The sequence below is a fragment of the Neurospora hispaniola genome (genome assembly GCF_033458365.1).
Source record: "Neurospora hispaniola strain FGSC 10403 chromosome Unknown B0T23scaffold_3, whole genome shotgun sequence".
NCBI classification, from domain to species: Eukaryota; Fungi; Ascomycota; class Sordariomycetes; order Sordariales; family Sordariaceae; genus Neurospora; species Neurospora hispaniola.
In genome coordinates, this window is record NW_026944408.1 from 299809 (window position 1) to 319924 (window position 20116).

Genomic DNA, 20116 nt, shown 5'->3' on the forward strand with positions numbered 1-20116 from the left:
TTTATATCCCGATACCGTGGAAACTCGAGAGATTGGCCCTACCCAAGGGATCTCCTCTTTGACCGCTGGTCAGGGCAGAACGGGGCACTCCGTAAGGACTTTTGCACCAACAGATGTGTCTGTCCAGTCAGTGAAAAGTCGGGGGTATTGCCTACCACTCTATCTTGCGTAGAGGTACATTTCAACGTACAGGATCGGTTCTGCTATGCACATATCCCCCCCTGTGCGGCGCTCAAAGTGGGAAACCAATTTTGCATATTTCTTGAATTCCTTCACGGTGCATTTCCTTGATATAAGTGAGCACTCATTTTCCTGATTTCTAATCGTCCAGGTCAGGATCAACCCCTGGGCGACATTAATCACCAGTTACCTCTAACATGTCAACAAGTGACCGATACACAAAACCACGGGCGGCCACTATGGCTCAAAGAAAACATGAAACCATCGCCCCGTCGGCCGGGATCCCGCCACCACAGAGAAAGCGCACTGGACTGAGCCTTATCCACGAGGTCGTGCTCGTCTTTGTTCTATGCCTCGCTCAGTTCCTCTCCCTGGCTGCAATGAACCAGACTGTTGCTCCCATGCTCATCCTTGCCAAGTACTTTGACATCCATGACTATGGAAACCTCAGCTGGTTCTCGGCAGCGTATAGCATGACTGTCGGGACTTTTATGCTTCCTTCTGGTAAGCCCAACCAATAACCTCATAGCCTCTCATGAAGCTTGACATCAACGTCCGCCAGGAGGAGGTAGCGACTGATTAACTGACAACCCCCCAGGACGACTCGGTGATATACACGGCCACAAGCTCATCGTGATGATAGGCTGGGCCTGGTTCAGTCTCTGGTCTCTAGTCTGCGGCTCATGCGGCCCTACCAATCTAATATGGTTCAGCACTTGCCGAGCTTTTCAGGGTATGGGTCCAGCATTGATCATCCCCAATGCTTTAGCCATCATCGGACGGACGCTCTCCATCGGACTGAAACGGAACCTCGCTTTTGCGTGCTTTGGAGCAGCAGGGCCATCAGGAGCCGCGGCGGGCGCCATTCTCTCCTCGCTTGTAGCCCAGAAACTCTCGTGGCACTGGTGCTTCTGGTTCCTGTCCATGACCTGCGCCGTGTTGGTCATGATGTCGTGGTTCATCATTCCTCTGCCTTCTTCCGAGTCCCCTTCTGCCCGCAGCAGTGCAGAACTGACCACCTCCATGGTGGCGGGGCGAGACCTTGATCACAACACCAAGGCAGAAACCGAAGGCAGCCAACAACGACAAGAGCCCACCTTCGACACACTCGGTGCCATCACCGGTGTCACCGGCCTAGTCTTGGTCAACCTCGCCCTGAACCAAGCGCCTCTCGTCGGCTGGCACATTCCTTACATCCGCGCCCTCCTCGTCCTCGGCCTTCTCTCCCTCCTCGCTTTCGTCTGCGTCGAGCGGCGCTTCGCCACTCACCCCATCGTCCCTCTCCGCGGCGGCAGCGGTCTCCAGCCCCACGCCGCCTTCGTCCTCGCCATCGTCTTCACCGGCTGGTCCTCCCACGGCATCTGGGTATATTACCTCTACATCTTTCTCGAGCACCTACGCGGGCACTCAGCCCTCTTCACCTCGTTCGAGACCTCCCCCGTCGCGGCCACAGGGATCTTCTTTGCCTTGTTAACCGTCTACCTCTTACGGCGAGGCGTGTCCGTTTCGCTCATCATGTTCATCGCCATGTTCTTTTTCTTCCTGGGGACCTTACTCTTGGCGCTGACGCCACTGCATCAGACCTACTGGGCCAATACCTTTGTCGCCGTGTTGCTCATGCCGGGCGCTATGAACCTGAGTTTTCCAGCGGCGACTATCCTGTTGAGTGAGCAGCTGCCGAGGGAGAAGCAGGGGATGGCGGCGAGTTTGGTGGCTACCGTGGTCAATTATAGTATTAGCTGCGGGTTGGGGCTGGCGGGGAGTATCCATAAGCATGCGCTGGTGAAAGCCGGGGATCGCGCGGGGGTGGAGAGAAACGGGAGGAAACCCGGGCCGGCGTTGAGCGAGACGAGTGAGGTGTTGGTGGGCGTCAGGCTGGAGGGGATGAGGATGGCCGTTTGGTTGGGGGTGGCGTTGGCAGGGTTCGGGGTGGTGGTTGCCGGGGGGGTTTGGGGGGTGCAGCTGTTGGTGGCGAGGCACAGGAGGAGGAGGAGGAGAAGCAGTGGGGAAAGGATGAAGGGTCGTGGAGAAGGAGGGGACAAGGAACAAAAAAGGGGACAGCAGAAGGAATTGACAACGGCAAGTCAGGATCTGGAGGTGGGAGTGGTGCACACCACGCGGGCAACTGGAAGCACGAAAAGTGGAAGTAAGAAGAAGAAGCTGTCGCGGAAGGGGTCGGCTGCGACTACGGTGAGGACCAAGAATGAAGGCTCTGGGGCGGTGGTGGAGGGAGAGAAGGGGAGAAGTACAATGCGGGTTCATGAGGAGGTGAAGAGTGTTTTGAAGACGGTGGACTTGGGGTTTCAACCGCCGTCGGGGGAAGCTGTGAGGAAGAAGAGCGGGAGAGGACATGGAAACTCGACGCAATCGACAGGGAGGAATCAAAATGGATGAGGGGTTTGAACGAGGAGTGAAATAAACAGGAACGCTACGAACCGAAGTAGGTACCTACGTATAGGTAGGTACGAAGGATTGGACGGCTCTTCCTGCTGAGCCAGGAGCGACACTGTGAACTCCCAGGCAGATCGATGCACACGCACCTTTCAACATTCACGACGCATTTTCTGGCTTTCATTCATAGGGCTGAGGTTCTTGAAAAATGGTTGAAAATATAATATCACCCACAAGGGAAAACCCGTACCGTACCACGCCGGCCCCGAACACAACCTGAGGTGATATACCGTGAACCATCTCCGGTTGGTCTTATCAAAATATAGCCAGAAATTGATAGAAAAGTCCGGGAGGCTGTGGGAGATGGGATGCGACGGTACGTGTCGGAAAGTGTAGGAAATCGTAGGGTGCGGGCAGGTTTTCCGCTACAAGACTCCAGGTTGTCCCCGGATAAACTGCCGACATGAGCAAGAGGTACGTTAACCGTTAGGAGTCTTTGCCCTTATCTCACCCATCTTACCTACTTATTCTCTGCTCACCACATTCTCTTCGGTTCATGTTCGCCTTTGGCCACTCTGCTGCCAGCCGTCGGCGATTCTCATGCAAGCTGCAACGCCACGCCTGCCCCGGCTCACCCGGGTCACCCAGTTTCGGGTGCTGGCCTCTTGCTGACTGGTAGCCTGAGCCGGTGCAACCACACCTGTCATACCCATTCTCGCTGACGATTCGACGCTGCCGGTGTCAGCCCGCATGTTTGGTACAACCCATACAGCCCATACAGCCTCCGCCGTCGCATGGAGCCAGGCCTCTTGTCGCAACTTTAAAGGTCTGTATGATCCTATCGGCGCGGATCCATTACGGTTCTGCGAATGAACGAGAGGAGAATCTACCCTACATATACGGGACCAGTCAACCATCTTTTACTTGCCAGGGACGGAACCGCAGAAGCGTGGAGGCAAAAGACGGCCGAGGCAGCCACATAACCAACTGAACACAGTCAGAAAAAGGTGGTACGACAGGTTCGTTCATATTGCAAAGCTGACAGCAGCTCACTAGCACGCTGTTGGCTTACCTATGGTACCTACCTACCTACACGACTGGGACGAACTGCCCGCTGCCAGGGGGACGGCTTTCCGAGCTTGAATGTTTGTTCTCGCTTTACGAACTACGAACGTTGCACCACACCAGTGCAGTGGATTGGCTAGACTAGTGAAGCGAAGAGGCTCTGAGGGAGGGCTCCGGGCCAGAACCAGCCACATCGACGACCCATCTGCCTGGTCCAGTCTTTATTCCCCGGATGCTTTCGCGTGTCAATGACCTGGTTTCTCTTCCACTTTCCATCTTCACACTTAGTACCTTTCATCACAATCTTTGCCTTGCTGTTCCATCTTCAATGTGACGGCGGGAATCGAATGCCGGTCGGAACTCGGCATTGACCGCGATCAATAGCTGTCGCCTCGAACACCTTGCTTCACACATTACTCACAACTACTACGACGGGTTTAAGGGTAATGCGGGATGCCGATGAGCAAGATGGCCGGCTTCACTGAGGCATCAACATGCAGGACTCTGCTTCTCTTTTGCTTTCTCATCGGGGTGTCACTCGCCCAGTTCGACCCCATCAAGGACTTCTGTAGACGATTTGGACATCAGTCGGCGGTAGTGGACGACAAACTCTATGTGGATGGAGGTCTGGTCAACTGGAAGCCGTACTCGGAGACTTCGGCAAACGTCAGCAGTGCGTATCCTATGTACCGAGCATTGTTGGTTCATCTACTTATCACTAACACTTGCTAGACCAATTCCTCCTCTACAGCGACCTCAAACATGAGACGGGAGGAATGCCCAACGTCTACGCCAATCTGTCCAAAAACGCAACCATCCCTAGTGTCAGCTTCGGGATCCTGTGGGAGGACTCAATCAACAAGTGGCTCTATTCTTATGGTGGAGAATCTCAGTCAACACCAAGCAACTTTATCCTCTACGGCTATGACATCCTCAACAACTACTGGACCTCCTTCGGCCCGCCCTCCACCAGCAGCGGTACCATTACCCCTTTAAGTCACGGAGCAGGAGTCTCCATCTCGGAACGCGGCGAAGCTTTCTACTATGGAGGATGGTTCAGCGAGAACTCCGTCCCCGGCTGGTCAGGAACTAGACGGGCATCCGACAGACTAATCAAGTACGACATGGATAGCCATCATTTCAGCAATTTCAGCGGGCCGGACAACGTCAGAAGAGCCGAAGGGACCATGATCTATCTCCCCATTAGTGATGGAGGGATGTTGGCCTACTTTGGCGGTGTTCGAGACAACGGAAACGGCACTGTGTCGCCGCAGCCGCTGGATACCATCTTCATGTACGATCTGGCGAACACCCGATGGTATACTCAAAAGACATCAGGTAGAGCCCCAGAGAATAGGAGGCTGTTCTGTGGAGGAGCGGCTGTGGCTCGGGATCAATCTTCCTACAACATGTACGTCTTTCGTCCCCTTTCTCTGAGCACCAATTAACAACAACAGCTACATCTACGGCGGCGCCTCCTTCGGCTCCAACCCCATCGGCTACGACGACATCTACGTCCTCTCCATCCCTTCTTTCCAATGGATCCGCAGCCTCTTCCCCTCCAACTCCAACGTCACCGGCGAATTCCCCAAAGCCATGAGCTCCTGCAACATAATCAACAACGCGCAAATGCTCGTCATCGGCGGCCGCGCCCTCAACGACACCACCATCTGCGACGCCGACGACGTTCTCGGTCAACATAACATGGTTCTCGGCAAGGACAACCCCGAAAAAGCCATCTGGGCCCGCTTCCAGCCCAACCTGACCACTTACACCCTGCCCACCGACATCCTCACCGTCGTAGGCGGCAACCCCACCGGCGGCGCCACCATCACCGCCCCGCCCAGAACCGGCTTCGACGCCCCGGACATGTCCACCCTCATGACGCGGAAACCGCGCATCGCCGAGCGAACAGCCACCCGCGACGTCACGCCCACCAGCGATCCATCCCCTGGCACCTCAAAGGGACTCAGCACAGGCGCTATAGCAGGTATTGCCGTCGGCGCCTCAATAGGCGGCATCGCAGCCCTCGCATCTCTCTGCTTCTTTTGCATCCGTCGGCGACAAAAGCACTACAAACAGCCTCGCGTCGGTGGACCCGGTACCGTCACGGGAAGTAACCCCACTAGTCCGATGGTGCGCCAACACCCGCCTGGTTCTTCAGCAGGATGGGCAGATGGACCAGGTGGTGCCGCCGTTTCGAGCCCGACGTTCTCTGATGCGGCGCCAACGTATAATACTTTGCAGCACGCTACGGAACTACCTCCTTCTCCACATGAACATGGGTATAGAGGCGTGGCGTTGGCGCCGCCAGTGCCGGTGGAGTTACCCGGTGCGGAAGCGGGGGATAATAATAATGCGGAGGGGAAGAGCAAGTATCACGGAGTGCCCCTGGAGATGCCGGTGACGCCGGCGAAGAGTACCGCCAGCACGGGTTATCGAGGACATGGACATGCGAGGAGTCCGAGTGATTTGGGACCGTCGTACCCGACGGGCGAGGGAGACGATGCTATTTCCTCTAGAGGAGGGGTGTCGCCTTCGTTGCCTAGTCCGGGGAATGGGACGGGGGATAGTGGACGGTTTGGTGGGAATGGAGGATTACCGCCGTATTCTGCGTCGGGGGCGTATGGGAGTGCGCCGGCTGGAGGGAGGTTTGAGGAGGATTTTGGGCATGAGGGGGATTATAGGAGGTGAGTGTTGAGATGGGGAGTGGAAGATGAACGGGGCAAGGGGAAGATGCGGATGTTTGACAGGCACGCTGCACACAAGAGGGGTGTTGTGCACCACTAAGAGAAGAGACAGGTAGGCAGTACTTTGGGTAGGCGTTGGACTTGGAAATCTGAAATATGGCAATGGCAGGGAAGGAGTTTTGAGCAAACTTTTGCGTTTTCTTGGCTTGGCGCACCACTTGTACTTGTGCGAGTTCTCTTTGGAAGGAGCTGTCTTTCAATGCTGGTGATGAAAGGGCAACAGGGGGTTATGACGAAATCTCTGATGCTGTGAATGATAATGTTAGATTGCAGGACACACAATGAGAAGATCCTTTCTCGCTTCAGTTTTCGTCTTGTTCGCACAACGCTGCTTCAGGGGTGCTTTTGCCTTGGCAGGAAGTAAACAAACGCTCAGGGGTAAATCACGAACCCTAACCCTTTGCCACCATGGGCTTCCCTGCGTTGTGCACCTTCCATCACTTCCACTTCTTCAATCGTCCAAATCATCACGTCTGCTTCCTCATCAGTCCAAATAAAAAGTCGCTTGTCCCTTTTGTGTCGAGTCTCCACCCATAGCCCCTACCACCAACCCCCCCTCACTCCCCGTCAATCGCAAATACTGCCCCATCGCTCCCGCCGCCTCAAACGACACCCCGTTCTTCGCATCCGCCAACCCTTCTTTCCTCACCCAACTCGCCTCGCTCTTGAAACTCGCCGACGAACTACTACTCCCCGCATCAAACCTGACCTGCGTCCCGCTCCTTCTCAAATACAACCCCGGTCTACTAGCAGACTCCAAACTCACAGTATTCCCACCCGCCAAGCCGGGGCTAACAACCCTAAACAGTGTATCGGCCAGCGTAGCGGCCCCAGAAGGGGAAGTCCCCGTGTAATACCTGACATATGCCTCAGGCGAAGAAGCAAAAGAAGAGCGCAACCGCACGGGCGTAACCCCATCAGGAACAGGAATCCCCAAATCCGGCGTCCCATCCACTTTCCAGTAAACTTTTTGCACGCGCGTACGTCTATTGGGGTCATTCAGCGGATCCCCTGTGATATTAGGGTACCCGCGATCATGAAAGACCAGTACATCCGAAAGGCCATCTTCCGACACCGTAAACGAGTTATGCCCTGGTCCGTACTGTTGCGTGAGGCCGTTTGATTGGAAGACTGGGGCAGGCGACTTGCTCCAGCTTGCTGGGTCCAGGAGGTCCGCATCGGCAGAAGCAGTAAGCAAACCCATGCAGTAATTACTGTCCGTCGCGCTGGCCGAGTACGTTAGAAAGATCTTGCCGTTCTTTTGCAGAGTGGCGGGGCCTTCGTTGACTTTGTACCCGATCCGTTCCCAGGAGAGGAGCGGGCGGCTGATGACGGTTGCTGGTCGTTGGATCGTCCAGGGGTTGAGCAGTTTGGCGAGTAACAAGGAGCTGTTTTCGTCGGTGCGAGTGGGCTCTTGTTGGGCCCAGACGAGGTACCGCGTCCCGTTGACTTGGAAGTGATGCGCGTCGAGAGAAAAGGTGTCCCAGTCGGCGTTCACCAGTCCTTTCTCGGTCCATGTTGCGGTTTGCGGGTTGGCGCCTACGCCCTCGAGCACGAAGGCGCGGATGCGCCACTCGTTGGCTACGCCGAGGGCGACGTAAATGTACCATTTTCCGTCGATGTAGTGCAGTTCGGGCGCCCAGACTTGGTTGCTGCCGATGCCCGAGGACTTGCGTCGCCAGATGGTGGTTTCGGAGGCGGAGGCGAGTCCTTGGATGGTGGGAGAGCGGCGGATGATGATGCTGTCGTAGGCTGGGACGGTGGCAGTGAAGTAGTAGTAGCCGTCGGTGTGTTTAGAGATGTGAGGGTCGGCACGTTGGGGGATGAGGGTGTTTGTGTATGAGACTGGGGGGCTGTGAGTGACGGCAAGGGTGAATGGAGAGAGGAGGAGCAGGAGGAAGGAGAGGAAGGTCAGGAGAGGCCGAAGCTTGGGTGTTGAGGGCCAGAGCATGGCGAGCGTGGTCACCGTGGTGGTAGATACCGAACGAGAGACCACAGATTTTCGAGATGAGTTCGTGAGTGCCGTGGACGTGCTTTGAATGTCGAGATTGAGATCCTTCCTCGTATCATGTTGGCATTTGGGTGTTTATGTACTTCTACAAAGCATCTCGGTACGTGAATTTGACCCCATGGAACATTACCAGATCTGAGTTACATCGCGGTCCCCGCAATATGGTTGTATTTTTGATCGGCGCGATGGTACCCAAAGGGGGATCACGTAACATGATTGGCACGGATGTGCTAGCAGTCCATTGGCACATTGACTTATTGGAGGAATACAATTTTCCGCCCTCAAGCGCTCTTTGGAAATGTCAAGTTCGGCTAACCAAGGTACCTAGGTAGTATGATGAATGGAGATGGATTGGACAATGGCGTGATCGTCTCCTTTCGAAGAAGTAGGTGTAGGTGGGAATTGGTTGACTCGATTAGTGTGTTACAAACGAGATGGATCCGCTGTAACGGGAGCTGTATCAGGGACAGCAAAGAAGTATGCTTTGCATCCAATGGGAATGCCAAATCATCAACGGTGTGGTGTATATAGGACGGGAAATAATGCCGATTCGTTCCTTAGGTAAACAAGCCGCGGCGTACGTCACACACCCAATATGGTACCACCTGTCGCTGTACTTACACTATTTTGACTGGTCAGGCGGAAAGTGGGGTAGAGGTATGTTGGAATTTCCTGCAAGTAAGAAATGAGCAGTCACCCAAAGCACCGAATTATCCGAGTTCCTCGGATTTGGACCATTGCATATCGCTCCAAACACCGGGTGTGTAAACTGGTATTTAGTTGTAGGGATGAGCCCCACTTCCCTTCCTCTTTTCCTTCCCAAATCCATTCATTTTCCCAAGCACCGTGCCTACCCTGCACTCACATTTCAACAAGAACCTAGGTAGGTAGCCAAATCCAAGCAAGCACCACCTCCTCAGCATCTCAATAAACCACCACAAAATGACCAAGAAAACCATCACCATCTTCGGCGCAACCGGCCTACAAGGCGGCTCCGTCGCCGCCATCTTCCTCGATGACCCCAAGCTCAATGCCAACTGGACCGTCCGTGCCGTCACCCGCGACGTCACCAAGGAAAGCGCAAAGCAGCTGGCCGACCAGGGCGCCCAAGTCGTCGCCGCCGATTTGAACGACAAGTCGAGTCTCCGGAAAGCAGTCGACGGCGCGTATGCCGTCTTCGCCGTGACCAACTACTGGGAAAAGATGGACAAGGACGTCGAGGTCCAGCAGGGCAAGAATCTCGTGGATGCAGCTGCCGAGGCGGGCGTGCAGCATTTTATTTGGAGTTCTGTCCTTAACATTAACAAATGTTTGTTTCCTCTCATCTCTTCCTACCTACCTCTTGTCACAAGGCATACATACCTCTACCTACCACCTATTGTACCTTGGAGCTACATGTTAGGTAGGTAACGATCCTCTAACAACACAAAACCAAACAGTGAGCAAAGGCAAACTGCCCCACCTCTACCACTTCGACAGCAAAGCCGAGGTAGAAGAGTACGCCCGCTCCGTCGCCAGTCTCCCCTCCACCTTCTTCCTTCCAGGTTTCTACATGTCCAACTTCCCCGGCCCGGCTCTAGGTTTAACCCACCACGACGACAACACCGGCAAATGGACATTTGCCCTGCCAACCCCCGCGAGCTCCTCAATTTTCCCCCTCTTCGACACGGCAGACACAGGCAAGTTCGTCAAGGCGGCCGTTCTTCACCGCGAGGAAACCCTCGGCAAGAGACTTCTCGGTGCTACCGAGTACTTGACCGGCGACCAGGTTGTTGAAGGCTTCAAGAAGATGTTTCCCGAGGCCGGGGCGACGGCTTCGTACTACCAGGTTCCAGAAGACGTCTACCTCGACAATCTCAAGGGCGCCGGCATGCCGGACTATGTGGCGCAAGAGCTGCTGGAGAATTTTTTGCTTCTGGGTACCTTTGGATACTACGGCGGCGAGAGCCTGGACTGGACACATTCGCTGGTCGAGGACAAGTTGACTACCTGGGAGGAGTTCATCAAGAAGACTCCTGAGTGGAAGGACCTGAAGTAACTGGTGGGCTTTTGTCATGAAGTGAAGGATGAACCGGTTGATGATTCCTAGAGGAAAGTAAACGCAACACCGAGTCCCCTTTCGATAATTCTATGCAGAAATCAGGTTTTTAGAAATCGAGTTCAGAGGTGTCTGGTACAATCCAATACTGGTTTGTTTGTTAGTACGAGACCTCGTGTCAACTTTCCTATGCGATTCCATAGCTAATTAATGCGTGATCTTACCTTGAATACGCTATTTGTGATATTCGAAATGCCATATCCAATCCTACCAATTCCTTTTGTCATTTATACTAACCATTTTGATTTATTCTTACAAGGTTTAGGACTATTAGGGATAGATTTTGTCTAGTGTTTAGAGTATAGTAAAGTACCTAGTGTACCGAGCTAACAAATAAACCAGCACTGGACTGCAATAAAGCCGCTTACATTTGTAGTAGAGTGGATATACCCAAAGTACAATGTCAAAGGGTCTCAGCATCTTTGTCCAGGACAAGCCCCCTAAGAAACCAACGTCTAATCCTTCTCAATTTCCTTCCCAACCAAGTCCAGCGTGATCAAAAGATCGCCAGCGTCCGAGAATTTGGGATCCTTGTAGCTAAACGTCCCCGAGCCCGGAAACACGAGCTGCTTCTTCTCGTTGAGATCCGCAGCAATCGCGTCGCCTATGTGCTTTGTCCGGACAACGTCCTGTAGCTTGCCCTTGATGAAGTCACTAACCTCATGACTTTGCTTGCCAAGGATGAGCTTGATGATATCGGCGTCTCTGCTGTCACTCGCGCTGACGAGATCAATCTTTTCTTTCGGCTCCACGTGAAGCGTGCCGTCCTCGTCCGCAGAGATGATGAACTCAATCGTGAGATGCACTTCACCGTCCGTACCCTTGTGGTACGGGGGGGCGCCACGCATACCACTAGATATGGTCTCCGAGGCACCGAGCTTCATCTTTGACGTGAGAGTAATCTTGTTTGCCCGTGGTTCAGTGGACAGCTCTGTGTCGATCGAAGTGTCAGTAGAACGGAGGATATTCCACCCACTGTACGACTTGCTCCCCTTCCAGCTCAGCTTGGCCTTGGACCCGTCAATTGTCCACTTGGCAGCCGGAATGGCTTCGGCTCTTGACCCGTTGGTGAGCAGCCAGTCCGACTCCCAGCGTGTCCCATCCACCCACTTCATCAAATCGTTCGCCATGTCGAAGAAGGAGACGTTGACGCTGCTGAGAGCATTCTCTACCAGATACTTGTTGAAAAAGAGTTCTTTGCTGAAAACGAGTGCACCAGGCATGTCGCCAATGATGAGGTTGCCCTTTCTCTGCAGCTCGTCACGGGGAATGTCAGCACCTCCGGTCATCTCCATGAACACGAAGGCGTCACGGGAATTCGGAGGGATAGCCTTCCCGTTAATGGTTTGTTGCGTGTCGGAACAAGGCTGATATTTGTAGTTTTGAATTTTCACAGCGGTTGGAGAGAACGTGGGCGCCTTGTCCGTGGGGTCAGGTGCCGCCTCTTTGATCATGTATCCAAGGGTGAGAGCGTCTGGGTTCTTTTGTAGACTGGACAAGTATGCTTCAAGGAACATTCTGAAGAACATCTTCTTCATGCCATATGGGTCATTTTCTTGGCTGAGACCAGGACAATGGGCGTGGTCCCAGTCGAGGGAAGAAAGAGGTGCCGAGCCGAGAAACATGATGATGCGACTCAGGCTGTACTTGCCGGGTTCCAACTTGGCCCATTTCGACTTCAAGTCCGGATGGCTGCTGTCAGGGGGCTTGGCCAGCGTCTTCTCGTCATAAGTGACGAAGAACGGAACTTTCCAGCCGTCAATGGCAACCGTTTCAACGCCTCCTGCCTCAACGGTCGCCTTGTACTTGTAACTGCCGGTCTTGAAGTTTAGGAAGAACCTCGAACGTTTGGTCTCTGTATCGCTTTCGGTGCACACCTCGATGTTCGGGGGGTCGAGCGTTGCCTCCGAAACTCCCATTTGAGGAAGCTCATGTTTGAAAGAGACAAGTTCGGGTTGCAGCTCAGGATCGAACCGGACTCTGAGATTGTCATTGATTTTCTGATAAACTGGTCAGGACCTCTGTATGATGATGGATCTGCAAGCCTGGGTACCTACATCTTGGGAGATAGCAATGATTTGATGGAAACCTTGAAGATCGAAAATTTTCAGGCGTGAGTCAACTTCAGTTGTCGCCATCGTGCTTAAGTGTTCGAGGTGGATGTCTGCGCGAATGGAGTTTACAAATTGTAGCGACGAAGAGTTGACGGTAAAGTATCCCGTGCGGAGATGGAGCCTGCTGCAAAGCCGTATCTTCGAAGAGGCACCTGGTGATTGCGGGATTGTGATCAGTATTTGTGCTGAGCTGGAGCTGGTGTCCTCTGAAGTGATCCGGTATGCCTACCTGTCAGCCACTGCCCTCGGCATCATCAGAATGGTGAGGGTCAAGACTGAGTACGTGTCCCTCTCCACAATTGAGGTAGCTGAGCGGATGTTGGCGACATCACAGGCAGGATCGCCAAAACTTAGGCATCGATGCATGTTCTCATCTGAGCTGAAGTGTCGAAGATGGCTAGATCAATATTATCAGATGCAGCTGAAGCGCCAATTGGGACCGACCCACCCCATTGACATGTATTCCGAGATCGAGTAAACTGGATCTCCAGATCGTCGATCATTGCTCTGAGATGATTTAGTGTATGCACTGTGCCACGTCCTAGTGCCCTGTCCGTCTCTACTGGGCCGTCGAATCTCTTTCAGCCCCTCCCAACTTACCGAGTAATGGAATGCCTTTACCGACGTGGTAAAGTCTGGAGGCCGCTGGCTCGATATTGGGTCGTATTGTGATGGGTATCTTCAGCATGTCCGGCTTGGTTTAGCCCTCCCGGACCTCATGTGACTTGCAAGTGCGGGAATGGACTCCACCGCCCGATTTACGTATGCACGATCTCGGAGTTTGGATGAACGCGTTGAGCGAAATAGATGTTCCGTCAATTGGAGACAATCCATACTCTGTATAGAAACAGATGCAGTTCAGCCTAACATGACTCGAGAGATACTCACGTTGTTTGGTTCGAGCCTATGCCAACGTATCTCTGGATGACGCCAGAGCTGAACAGCCAGCTGAACGAAACCCCGCAGCTGACACTGCAGTCTTCAGCTTTGGTACGTCTGTCTTTGGTGCTCATCGTTTGACGATCGTCGGACCTTTTCGTCACAAGTCGAGGCACTTCGTCCATCTTGTTGAGCTTTGGTACCCGGATGCGTGACTGCGAGAGTCCAAGACAGCGGTTAGCTCATATAGTCACCCTCCTCCGTACAAAGTATTTGCCGAAGAGATGGTGGTGTTCAGTCAATTTGCCTCTCTTTGATACCTCCATTCCAGAACTTCTTTCTCCATTGTATTCTCCATCGTTCTTTCTTTCTCTTCTGGGGACTTTGGTGTCCTAACGCGCCGTCGGCAATGTCCATCTATCATGATTCAGAGCTCATTGAGCAAGTGGTGACATCCACGCCACTTCTGGACACGCAGGACTTCTACGTCGTCAAGGATGAAAAGCAGAACCCCATGGTGTTTTCCATTGGCACCAAGGGTGTGCTGTACCTCATCAAACAGGACGAATGGGGGCGAAACCAGCTGATCAACCTCAGCGAAAAGCTGAGTATCCCCATGGAGCATCAGACCACAGCGCTTGGAGTATATCAGGACACCGACCTGACTTTGAACCTCGTCTTTGCCCACGGAGAGTCAAAGGGCCTGTCTCAGTTGGTCGTTTTGCGCAGACTGAAGCCCGATGCTTTTCAAAAGGACATAGACAAGCTCCTGGACCACGCTGTCCAGGGGCAGGACAACACCATCCAAGGCCAGATATATGGTCTTCTGATTGTGAGTGCCTCCATGCCGTTGACCTTGATTTCTTCGTCCGGTACTAACAGTAACTTTCTTATAGGGCCGAGGCTCAGATGACGACCATCCCCTTGCGGTAGCAAGGTTCAGAAAGGTTGATTCTCCCGAAAACGATATATGCCGCCTTGACATCGACTACAAGGCTTCTTCCTGGTCTGTAAAGACTGATCTTCAGATGCCTTGCAACCCAAGAGAGATCATCAGCCTCTGCCCTGGTACATTGCCTGGGGGTGGCGGGACCTTTGGAGTCTTCGTCCTGTTTAGGATCAGCGAGGTTCTTCGACTCAGCTTTACCGGACTGGGCGGTCAGGGAGGTTACTACTCCCATATCAACTATCACCTGCCAGTTCCCCCAGGTGCCTCTGATCTTGCCACCGTCAGGACATCGACGGGCCGGACCGATCTTCTCGTTTCCGCGGAAAATGGAATCCACCGTATTTCAGCCAGAGACTCTGTAAAAGGTTCAACGAAGTTGCCTGACACCAGTCTAGTTGCCTCAGCAGATTGCCTCCGTGAACTGAAACAAATTCATGCTGCACAGTCTGGCTCGTTCGTCTCCGTCTTCACTCGCAACAATGACGGCGTCATTGCGTACACTCAGTTCATGATTAGACCTTCCTCAGAAAGCCCCGCGGTTGACGTCTTTGAGAGACACAGCGATGCCAATCAGGTCCTTGACGGAGGTGTACGCTTTGCTGCCTCGGTCAACGAAACCACTCAGTCCCAGCAAATGTTCATTCTCGGCGACGAAAACCATCCAAAAATGCGGGTTCTGTACCAGTCGGGTGACTCCAGTCTTTGGAAAACGGGTGACTTTTGCGTCCCAGCGATCAAGACACATCGAGAAGTGTTCACCTACACGACTCACATCAAGATCTATCCTGGTGCTGGGGTCCGACCTCCAGCTGATGGGCTGGGAGTTGACCTCAGTGCATCCAGTACATGTCTCGCAACTGTGAACGGCCGGACAATGGAGCTTAGCCGACTGCCAGTCAAAGTCAAGGCCGATGTGATGGGAACCCTCACGGTGATCCAAGAGATTGATGACCTGAATGTGCCGAGCTTGCGAGTTTCGGGCGTTCCAGGATGCGAGACGACCTACATCGATCCCTCTCGAAAGGTTCTGGACTTCTTTAGCAAGATCAAGTCCGGCGATGATTTGCAGAATGCCCACCTTCCAAATGGCGAAAAGCTCTTGAACGGAGGATCGAAGAACGTCAACATTGAGGGAGCTGCCGCGGCCATCAAGTCATTATCTTCAAAGGGTGCCAGCATGAAACTGGAAGCGCAGTTTACAGGTACCGAGAAAGCCCAACCTGCCTCTTTAGAACAGCCTTCAGAGCAACCCAAAGTTGGAGAGGAGTCCTATATCAGCGGAGAGAATCCCACTACGGGCAGTTGGGCAGTGTTTGACTGGCTCACCCGATCTCTCGAGTCTGTGGGGGACATCTTCGTAGACGGGTGGCATCTTGTTGTCAAGGTTGGAAAGAAGGTTTGGAAATTCCTTGTCGAAACATACGAACATGTGATGAAAGGCCTAAGGAAGGCCCTTGAGTGGCTTGGCGAGGGTCTGAAGAAGATATGGAACGGATTGAAGTTTCTCTTCGCCTGGGACGACATCAAGGAAACCCATAATATCTTCCGCGACTATTTTGAAGGGTTCATCGATACTGCTGCCAAGGCGATCATTCTCTTTGGTGACAAGGCGGTGTCGTATCTTGATGAACTAGAGGAGAGTCTCAGCAAGAATTGCAACACGACCCAGCTGCCTTCCAAAGTCGACGGTCCTGTCGATCCAGACGGCAATGGCCAACAAGGGAAGGAACCAAGCCAGATGGATAAAGCTTTCCACTCACCAGGGGGGAACTATGCGAACCATCATGCCCAGCACAACCCTGAGGTCCGTCAAGCAATGGAATCTGCAGAAAAGAAGATGGAGGATGACGACCTGACCAAGATCCTGGCAGCCCTCAAGGATATCGTCAAGGAGTTTGCGGAGGGCGCGGGGGATATCGGGTCTGCTCTAGTCTCACTCCTCGACCCGTCTCGCAAAGCAACTGCATCCGAGATCTTTTCGAAGCTTGGCAGTAAGCTCCTCACGAGGCTGATTGCGATTGCGCGCGATTTGATCACGCTTTTCACTCGGGTGGGAGCCAAGCTCATCCTCATGGTGAAGAGTGCCGCCACGGCAACCATCGAGATCCCTGTCATTTCCTGGTTGTGGTCGAAGATATCCGACCGACCTCTGTCCTTCCTTGATGCCATCACCATGTTGTTAGCTATCCCTGGTACGATTGCATTCAAGCTATACCACGGTGTGAGCCCCAAGCAGCATCCAAGCTACAAGGAGATCCAGGCTGCCAAAACCGAGCTGGATGCCGAGCTCGTTGGGCATGAGCTCATGGCCGCTCCCCAGCTATTCACGGTCATGCCCACCGCTTCCGACACGAGCTATAATGGTGTCGCCTCAAGGGGGGCAACAGAAAACCCTGAAAAGGACCAAGGCGGCTTCGTCAAGAACATGATGAAGAATAGTCTGCTCCAGAAGATTGCGAAATGGTTGAAGGCGCATTCTTACATTGTCGGTATCATCTGGTTTGGGTACAACTGCTACTCCATGTACAGCGAGGCGCGGGAGTGGGTGATGCCCATGAAAAGTGCCTACCCGGATTTTGGTGCCCTGAAAGAATGGGACAAGGGCGGCGCAACAATGTTTCTAGTGGGAATTGCGTTGTCTTTCCCAATCCCAGATCCCGATGATCCGGCGCCCAGTTGGGGCCTCAAACTGACTGGCTGGGTGGTGTCCGTCTTTGCTGGCATCAAGCATTGCAGCCTTCGCATCTTCAAGGGAATGGTGACCATGTTCTTCTCCGCCCTACAATGCGTCATCTATGTCGGATGTGTGACTTGGGATCATGTGGCCGGCTATAGCAAGGCTGATCCCTTTTTGAAGATTGGCAATACGTGTCTGACCAAGGGGCATGACTTTTTGTCGGGCTTGGCAACGGTCCAAGTCGGGAAGAATCCTTATGTTATGGGCGGAGCATTGATCTGTGGAGCGACCTCGACCGTGGCCGGGTCAATCATCTATTCGCAACTCGCTGAAACCACGATAGGCGACTTTGTCTTTCAATCTTAGAGGACGGGCTGGTTACGGAATCGGGCATAACACAGACAGGGAGAAGTATGAGGTCGCCGTGGACTCGGTAAGGGCGAGCTGAGCAGGGTGGTCAGCGAAAGGGGGGAAAACTGGATCATGAAGAGCGAGGTTAGCTGGACTGTGTGTATCGTATCCCCGCTGACAGAATATTGAGACGGAATAAGGTGGCTTGTCTCTCGCACTTTGTAGTATTGGCATGGTGTACTGCGTCTTTGGCGCCGCTTAGCAATTGACAAGTTTCGGGGTGCTTGTTTGATGACGGGAAGAGGAAACGGAGTGACCAGACTTCCGACTTCAGTTCGTTTGGAAAACTGAAGGTCGAAAGCTTCAGTTAGGGCAGGCGCTGTTTCTCTGGTTAGGTTGCAGTGTGAGTCGACACGCCGGCCAGGAAAGAAGGAAGGAAGGAAGGAAGGAAGGAAGGAAGCATGTCACGCGGGGTTGGATGCTTCGGCCACAAGCTACCCGTCCGCTTCAACGTAACAAAGGTAAGTACCTAGTCTCAATTTTATCATTCAGGTTCAAGTCATTCGAGAAATGGGGGCCATGTTTTCATGCCAAGTGGCATACATCTTGAAACAGTGAGATGCCGGTAGGAAGCAGAGTAAAGGAAGTTGGCGCAGGTGAATTACATCCACTGATCTGTAAGAGGTGCCCTCGATCGAGCTTCACCACAGCTGAGTGCAGTGGATTGCAGTGCAGTGCACCTCCAGCGATAAAAACTTGGAAAACTGGCTTTTGTTGCATCTGGCCAGATTCCCGTTCCCTTCCTGCCACTTTTGGCTTTAAAACATTTCAGTTCCTTCCACCTTCCAGCCCTGACTCAGTTCAAATCGCAAAAGCACCACAAGCGAAGAAGACTCCAGTTCTGTCTCTTCCTTCATCTCCGTCTCTATCCAGACCTCAGTTCCCGCCTTCCCAACCTCAGTGCTGATCCCACGCGCCATGTCCAACAAGCGTTAGTTCTCTCCCCTTCCTCTCCCCCGTCCGCTGCCTCAATCTGGATCGAATCCGTACTCACACCTTCCTTGCTGCTTTAGCCCATGGTCCAGATGCCGCATCCCAGGCGGCAACTGCCAAGAAACAGAAGAGTCCCACTCTTGAGCCGCCGGGTTTGAAGCCGCGCAGCGTCGAGGCAGTAGCAACACCAGCTTTTGAAGATCATTGGGAGACTGTTGAGGATGACGATGACTACTGGTCCGGGGAAGAGGACTTTGTCTTCGAAATCATGTCAGAAGAAGAGATCCAAGAAAAAGCAGACAGGTTGCGCGAGGAAATCCGTGTTGCTTTGTGCAACGGATTGGTGTGGAAGGTCAGTATCAGGTACCTCCAGCAGCCGGCAGTCTTGTTCTTGCCAATAGGTACCGACGTATCACCTTTATTGAGATCAGTCAGCTAATCATGGACCACTCACAACACTAGCCATCTTGTGTCAAGGGCAACTCTTCGGTAACTGTCGAGGTCAAGGCTGATCACTACCAAGTCGCCAACTGGGCGTTCGGTGGCAGCCGGAATCCCAGTGACGAGACGTGGGGAGCGATGGACTACCCGACCGAAGCCTTTAACGAGGATTTCGGGCCAATCCACAACCTTGTAAGTCAACCTATCTGACCTACCCTATGCCGGCATTTGTTTCTCCTTCCCGCCTCTAGAGCATGTATCTAACTGCTTGACTCTGTCTCCTACCCAGACTGGCTCCACCCCTCTTGCGCTCACTGGGACCCATGTTCGCATAAATCTGTACCACGAGAGCTGGAACTCTATGGAGTATCCATGGCAACAAACGATTGCTGTCATTGTTAGTGCCTCCTACGGCACACAGGAGGCTCGGGATAGACTCCAAGACACGGACGTCTGCCCTTCAGACCTAGAGGGTATGTTTTCGTCTGAAGACGACTACGTTTCTGTTAGTGGAGAAGACGATGGTGAAAAAGCCTATCATGAAGAGGAGACTGAGGATACTGGGCGGTTGAATCCATCCGTGCACTAGGCCTGCTGGTTTTGCCTGGTGTGGAGGCGGAGGTTGAGAAGCATTGAATAAATACGTGGGTGGGGACAGAGGACGTCAAAACGTGGTTTGATGCAGGAGGTGCGTGGATTGATGTGCCTGTCCTCTTTTTCATGCCTTTTGTTTGTTCTCTTGTATTGATCGTTATTACTCATAGAGGTTGTTTTAATCATAGACAAAGAACGCAGCCGTCATATGCCGTGGAAGGTTTAATGGGGCGCATGGATTCTCGTGTGGTTTGCAGTATTCAACCCAGGCCGTGTTCGTTCCCGCAGTAGTGCAGTAAGGGAATCTCTTCTAACCCTAACCCGAAGCTTTTCTACCACCAAAAAAATGCTTCCGTTACTGTACTACTGCGGGAACGAACACGCCCCCAGTGGTCACGGTGAGGAACCGTTAGTCAACCTTTTCTACCTAATCAACCAACTCATTTTTTTTTTTGATTCTACCCACCAACCGCGAGCAACGCCCGAGAACAAGTTGCAACCGTAATTTTCAATTCCACTGGTTTCTATTCCCCATCACAGATGGTTCTGCGCAATTTCGGAGGTACTTCCCGTCTTTCCTTTCCCCAACCCAAGGCCATAGAACGCGGCACAGGTGGGTAGGT

The 20116-nt window shown here is 53.1% G+C and overlaps 7 protein-coding genes across 7 annotated transcripts; 5 read left to right on the forward strand and 2 right to left on the reverse strand.

Moving 5' to 3' along the window:
- Positions 1–377: 377 nt before the first annotated feature.
- Positions 378–2574, forward strand: B0T23DRAFT_314113 (major facilitator superfamily-domain-containing protein; the record flags this gene model as incomplete). Its single annotated transcript, XM_062834784.1, has 3 exons — positions 378–684; positions 779–2039; positions 2166–2574. 3 exons carry the CDS (start codon positions 378–380, stop codon positions 2572–2574), a joined length of 1977 nt encoding a protein of 658 aa, XP_062693596.1.
- Positions 2575–3989: 1415 nt separating this feature from the next.
- B0T23DRAFT_103070 (uncharacterized protein) lies at positions 3990–6600 on the forward strand. Its single transcript, XM_062831726.1, has 3 exons — positions 3990–4309; positions 4369–5047; positions 5094–6600. The coding sequence occupies exons 1-3, from the start codon at positions 4090–4092 to the stop codon at positions 6328–6330; spliced, it is 2136 nt and encodes a 711-aa protein (XP_062693597.1). The 5' UTR covers positions 3990–4089; the 3' UTR covers positions 6331–6600.
- A 270-nt stretch (positions 6601–6870) lies between these two features.
- On the reverse strand, positions 6871–8458 carry B0T23DRAFT_354927 (alpha-N-arabinofuranosidase II precursor; the record flags this gene model as incomplete). The annotated part of the gene is made up of 1 exon (XM_062836144.1): positions 6871–8458. The coding sequence occupies exon 1, from the start codon at positions 8335–8337 to the stop codon at positions 6871–6873; it is 1467 nt and encodes a 488-aa protein (XP_062693598.1). The 5' UTR covers positions 8338–8458.
- A 766-nt stretch (positions 8459–9224) lies between these two features.
- Positions 9225–10658, forward strand: B0T23DRAFT_376016 (NmrA-like family-domain-containing protein). Its single transcript, XM_062836925.1, has 2 exons — positions 9225–9706; positions 9837–10658. Exons 1-2 carry the CDS (start codon positions 9340–9342, stop codon positions 10433–10435), a joined length of 966 nt encoding a protein of 321 aa, XP_062693599.1. The 5' UTR covers positions 9225–9339; the 3' UTR covers positions 10436–10658.
- A 124-nt stretch (positions 10659–10782) lies between these two features.
- On the reverse strand, positions 10783–12975 carry B0T23DRAFT_411381 (uncharacterized protein; the record flags this gene model as incomplete). The annotated part of the gene is made up of 3 exons (XM_062839441.1): positions 10783–12495; positions 12553–12730; positions 12839–12975. The coding sequence occupies 3 exons, from the start codon at positions 12973–12975 to the stop codon at positions 10951–10953; spliced, it is 1860 nt and encodes a 619-aa protein (XP_062693600.1). The 3' UTR covers positions 10783–10950.
- An 833-nt stretch (positions 12976–13808) lies between these two features.
- B0T23DRAFT_334829 (uncharacterized protein) lies at positions 13809–17660 on the forward strand. The gene is made up of 2 exons (XM_062835788.1): positions 13809–14320; positions 14385–17660. The coding sequence occupies exons 1-2, from the start codon at positions 13898–13900 to the stop codon at positions 17478–17480; spliced, it is 3519 nt and encodes a 1172-aa protein (XP_062693601.1). The 5' UTR covers positions 13809–13897; the 3' UTR covers positions 17481–17660.
- A 424-nt stretch (positions 17661–18084) lies between these two features.
- Positions 18085–19488, forward strand: B0T23DRAFT_403208 (uncharacterized protein; the record flags this gene model as incomplete). The annotated part of the gene is made up of 6 exons (XM_062838754.1): positions 18085–18121; positions 18254–18363; positions 18399–18456; positions 18539–18810; positions 18921–19091; positions 19189–19488. 6 exons carry the CDS (start codon positions 18085–18087, stop codon positions 19486–19488), a joined length of 948 nt encoding a protein of 315 aa, XP_062693602.1.
- Between the last annotated feature and the right edge of the window lie 628 nt (positions 19489–20116).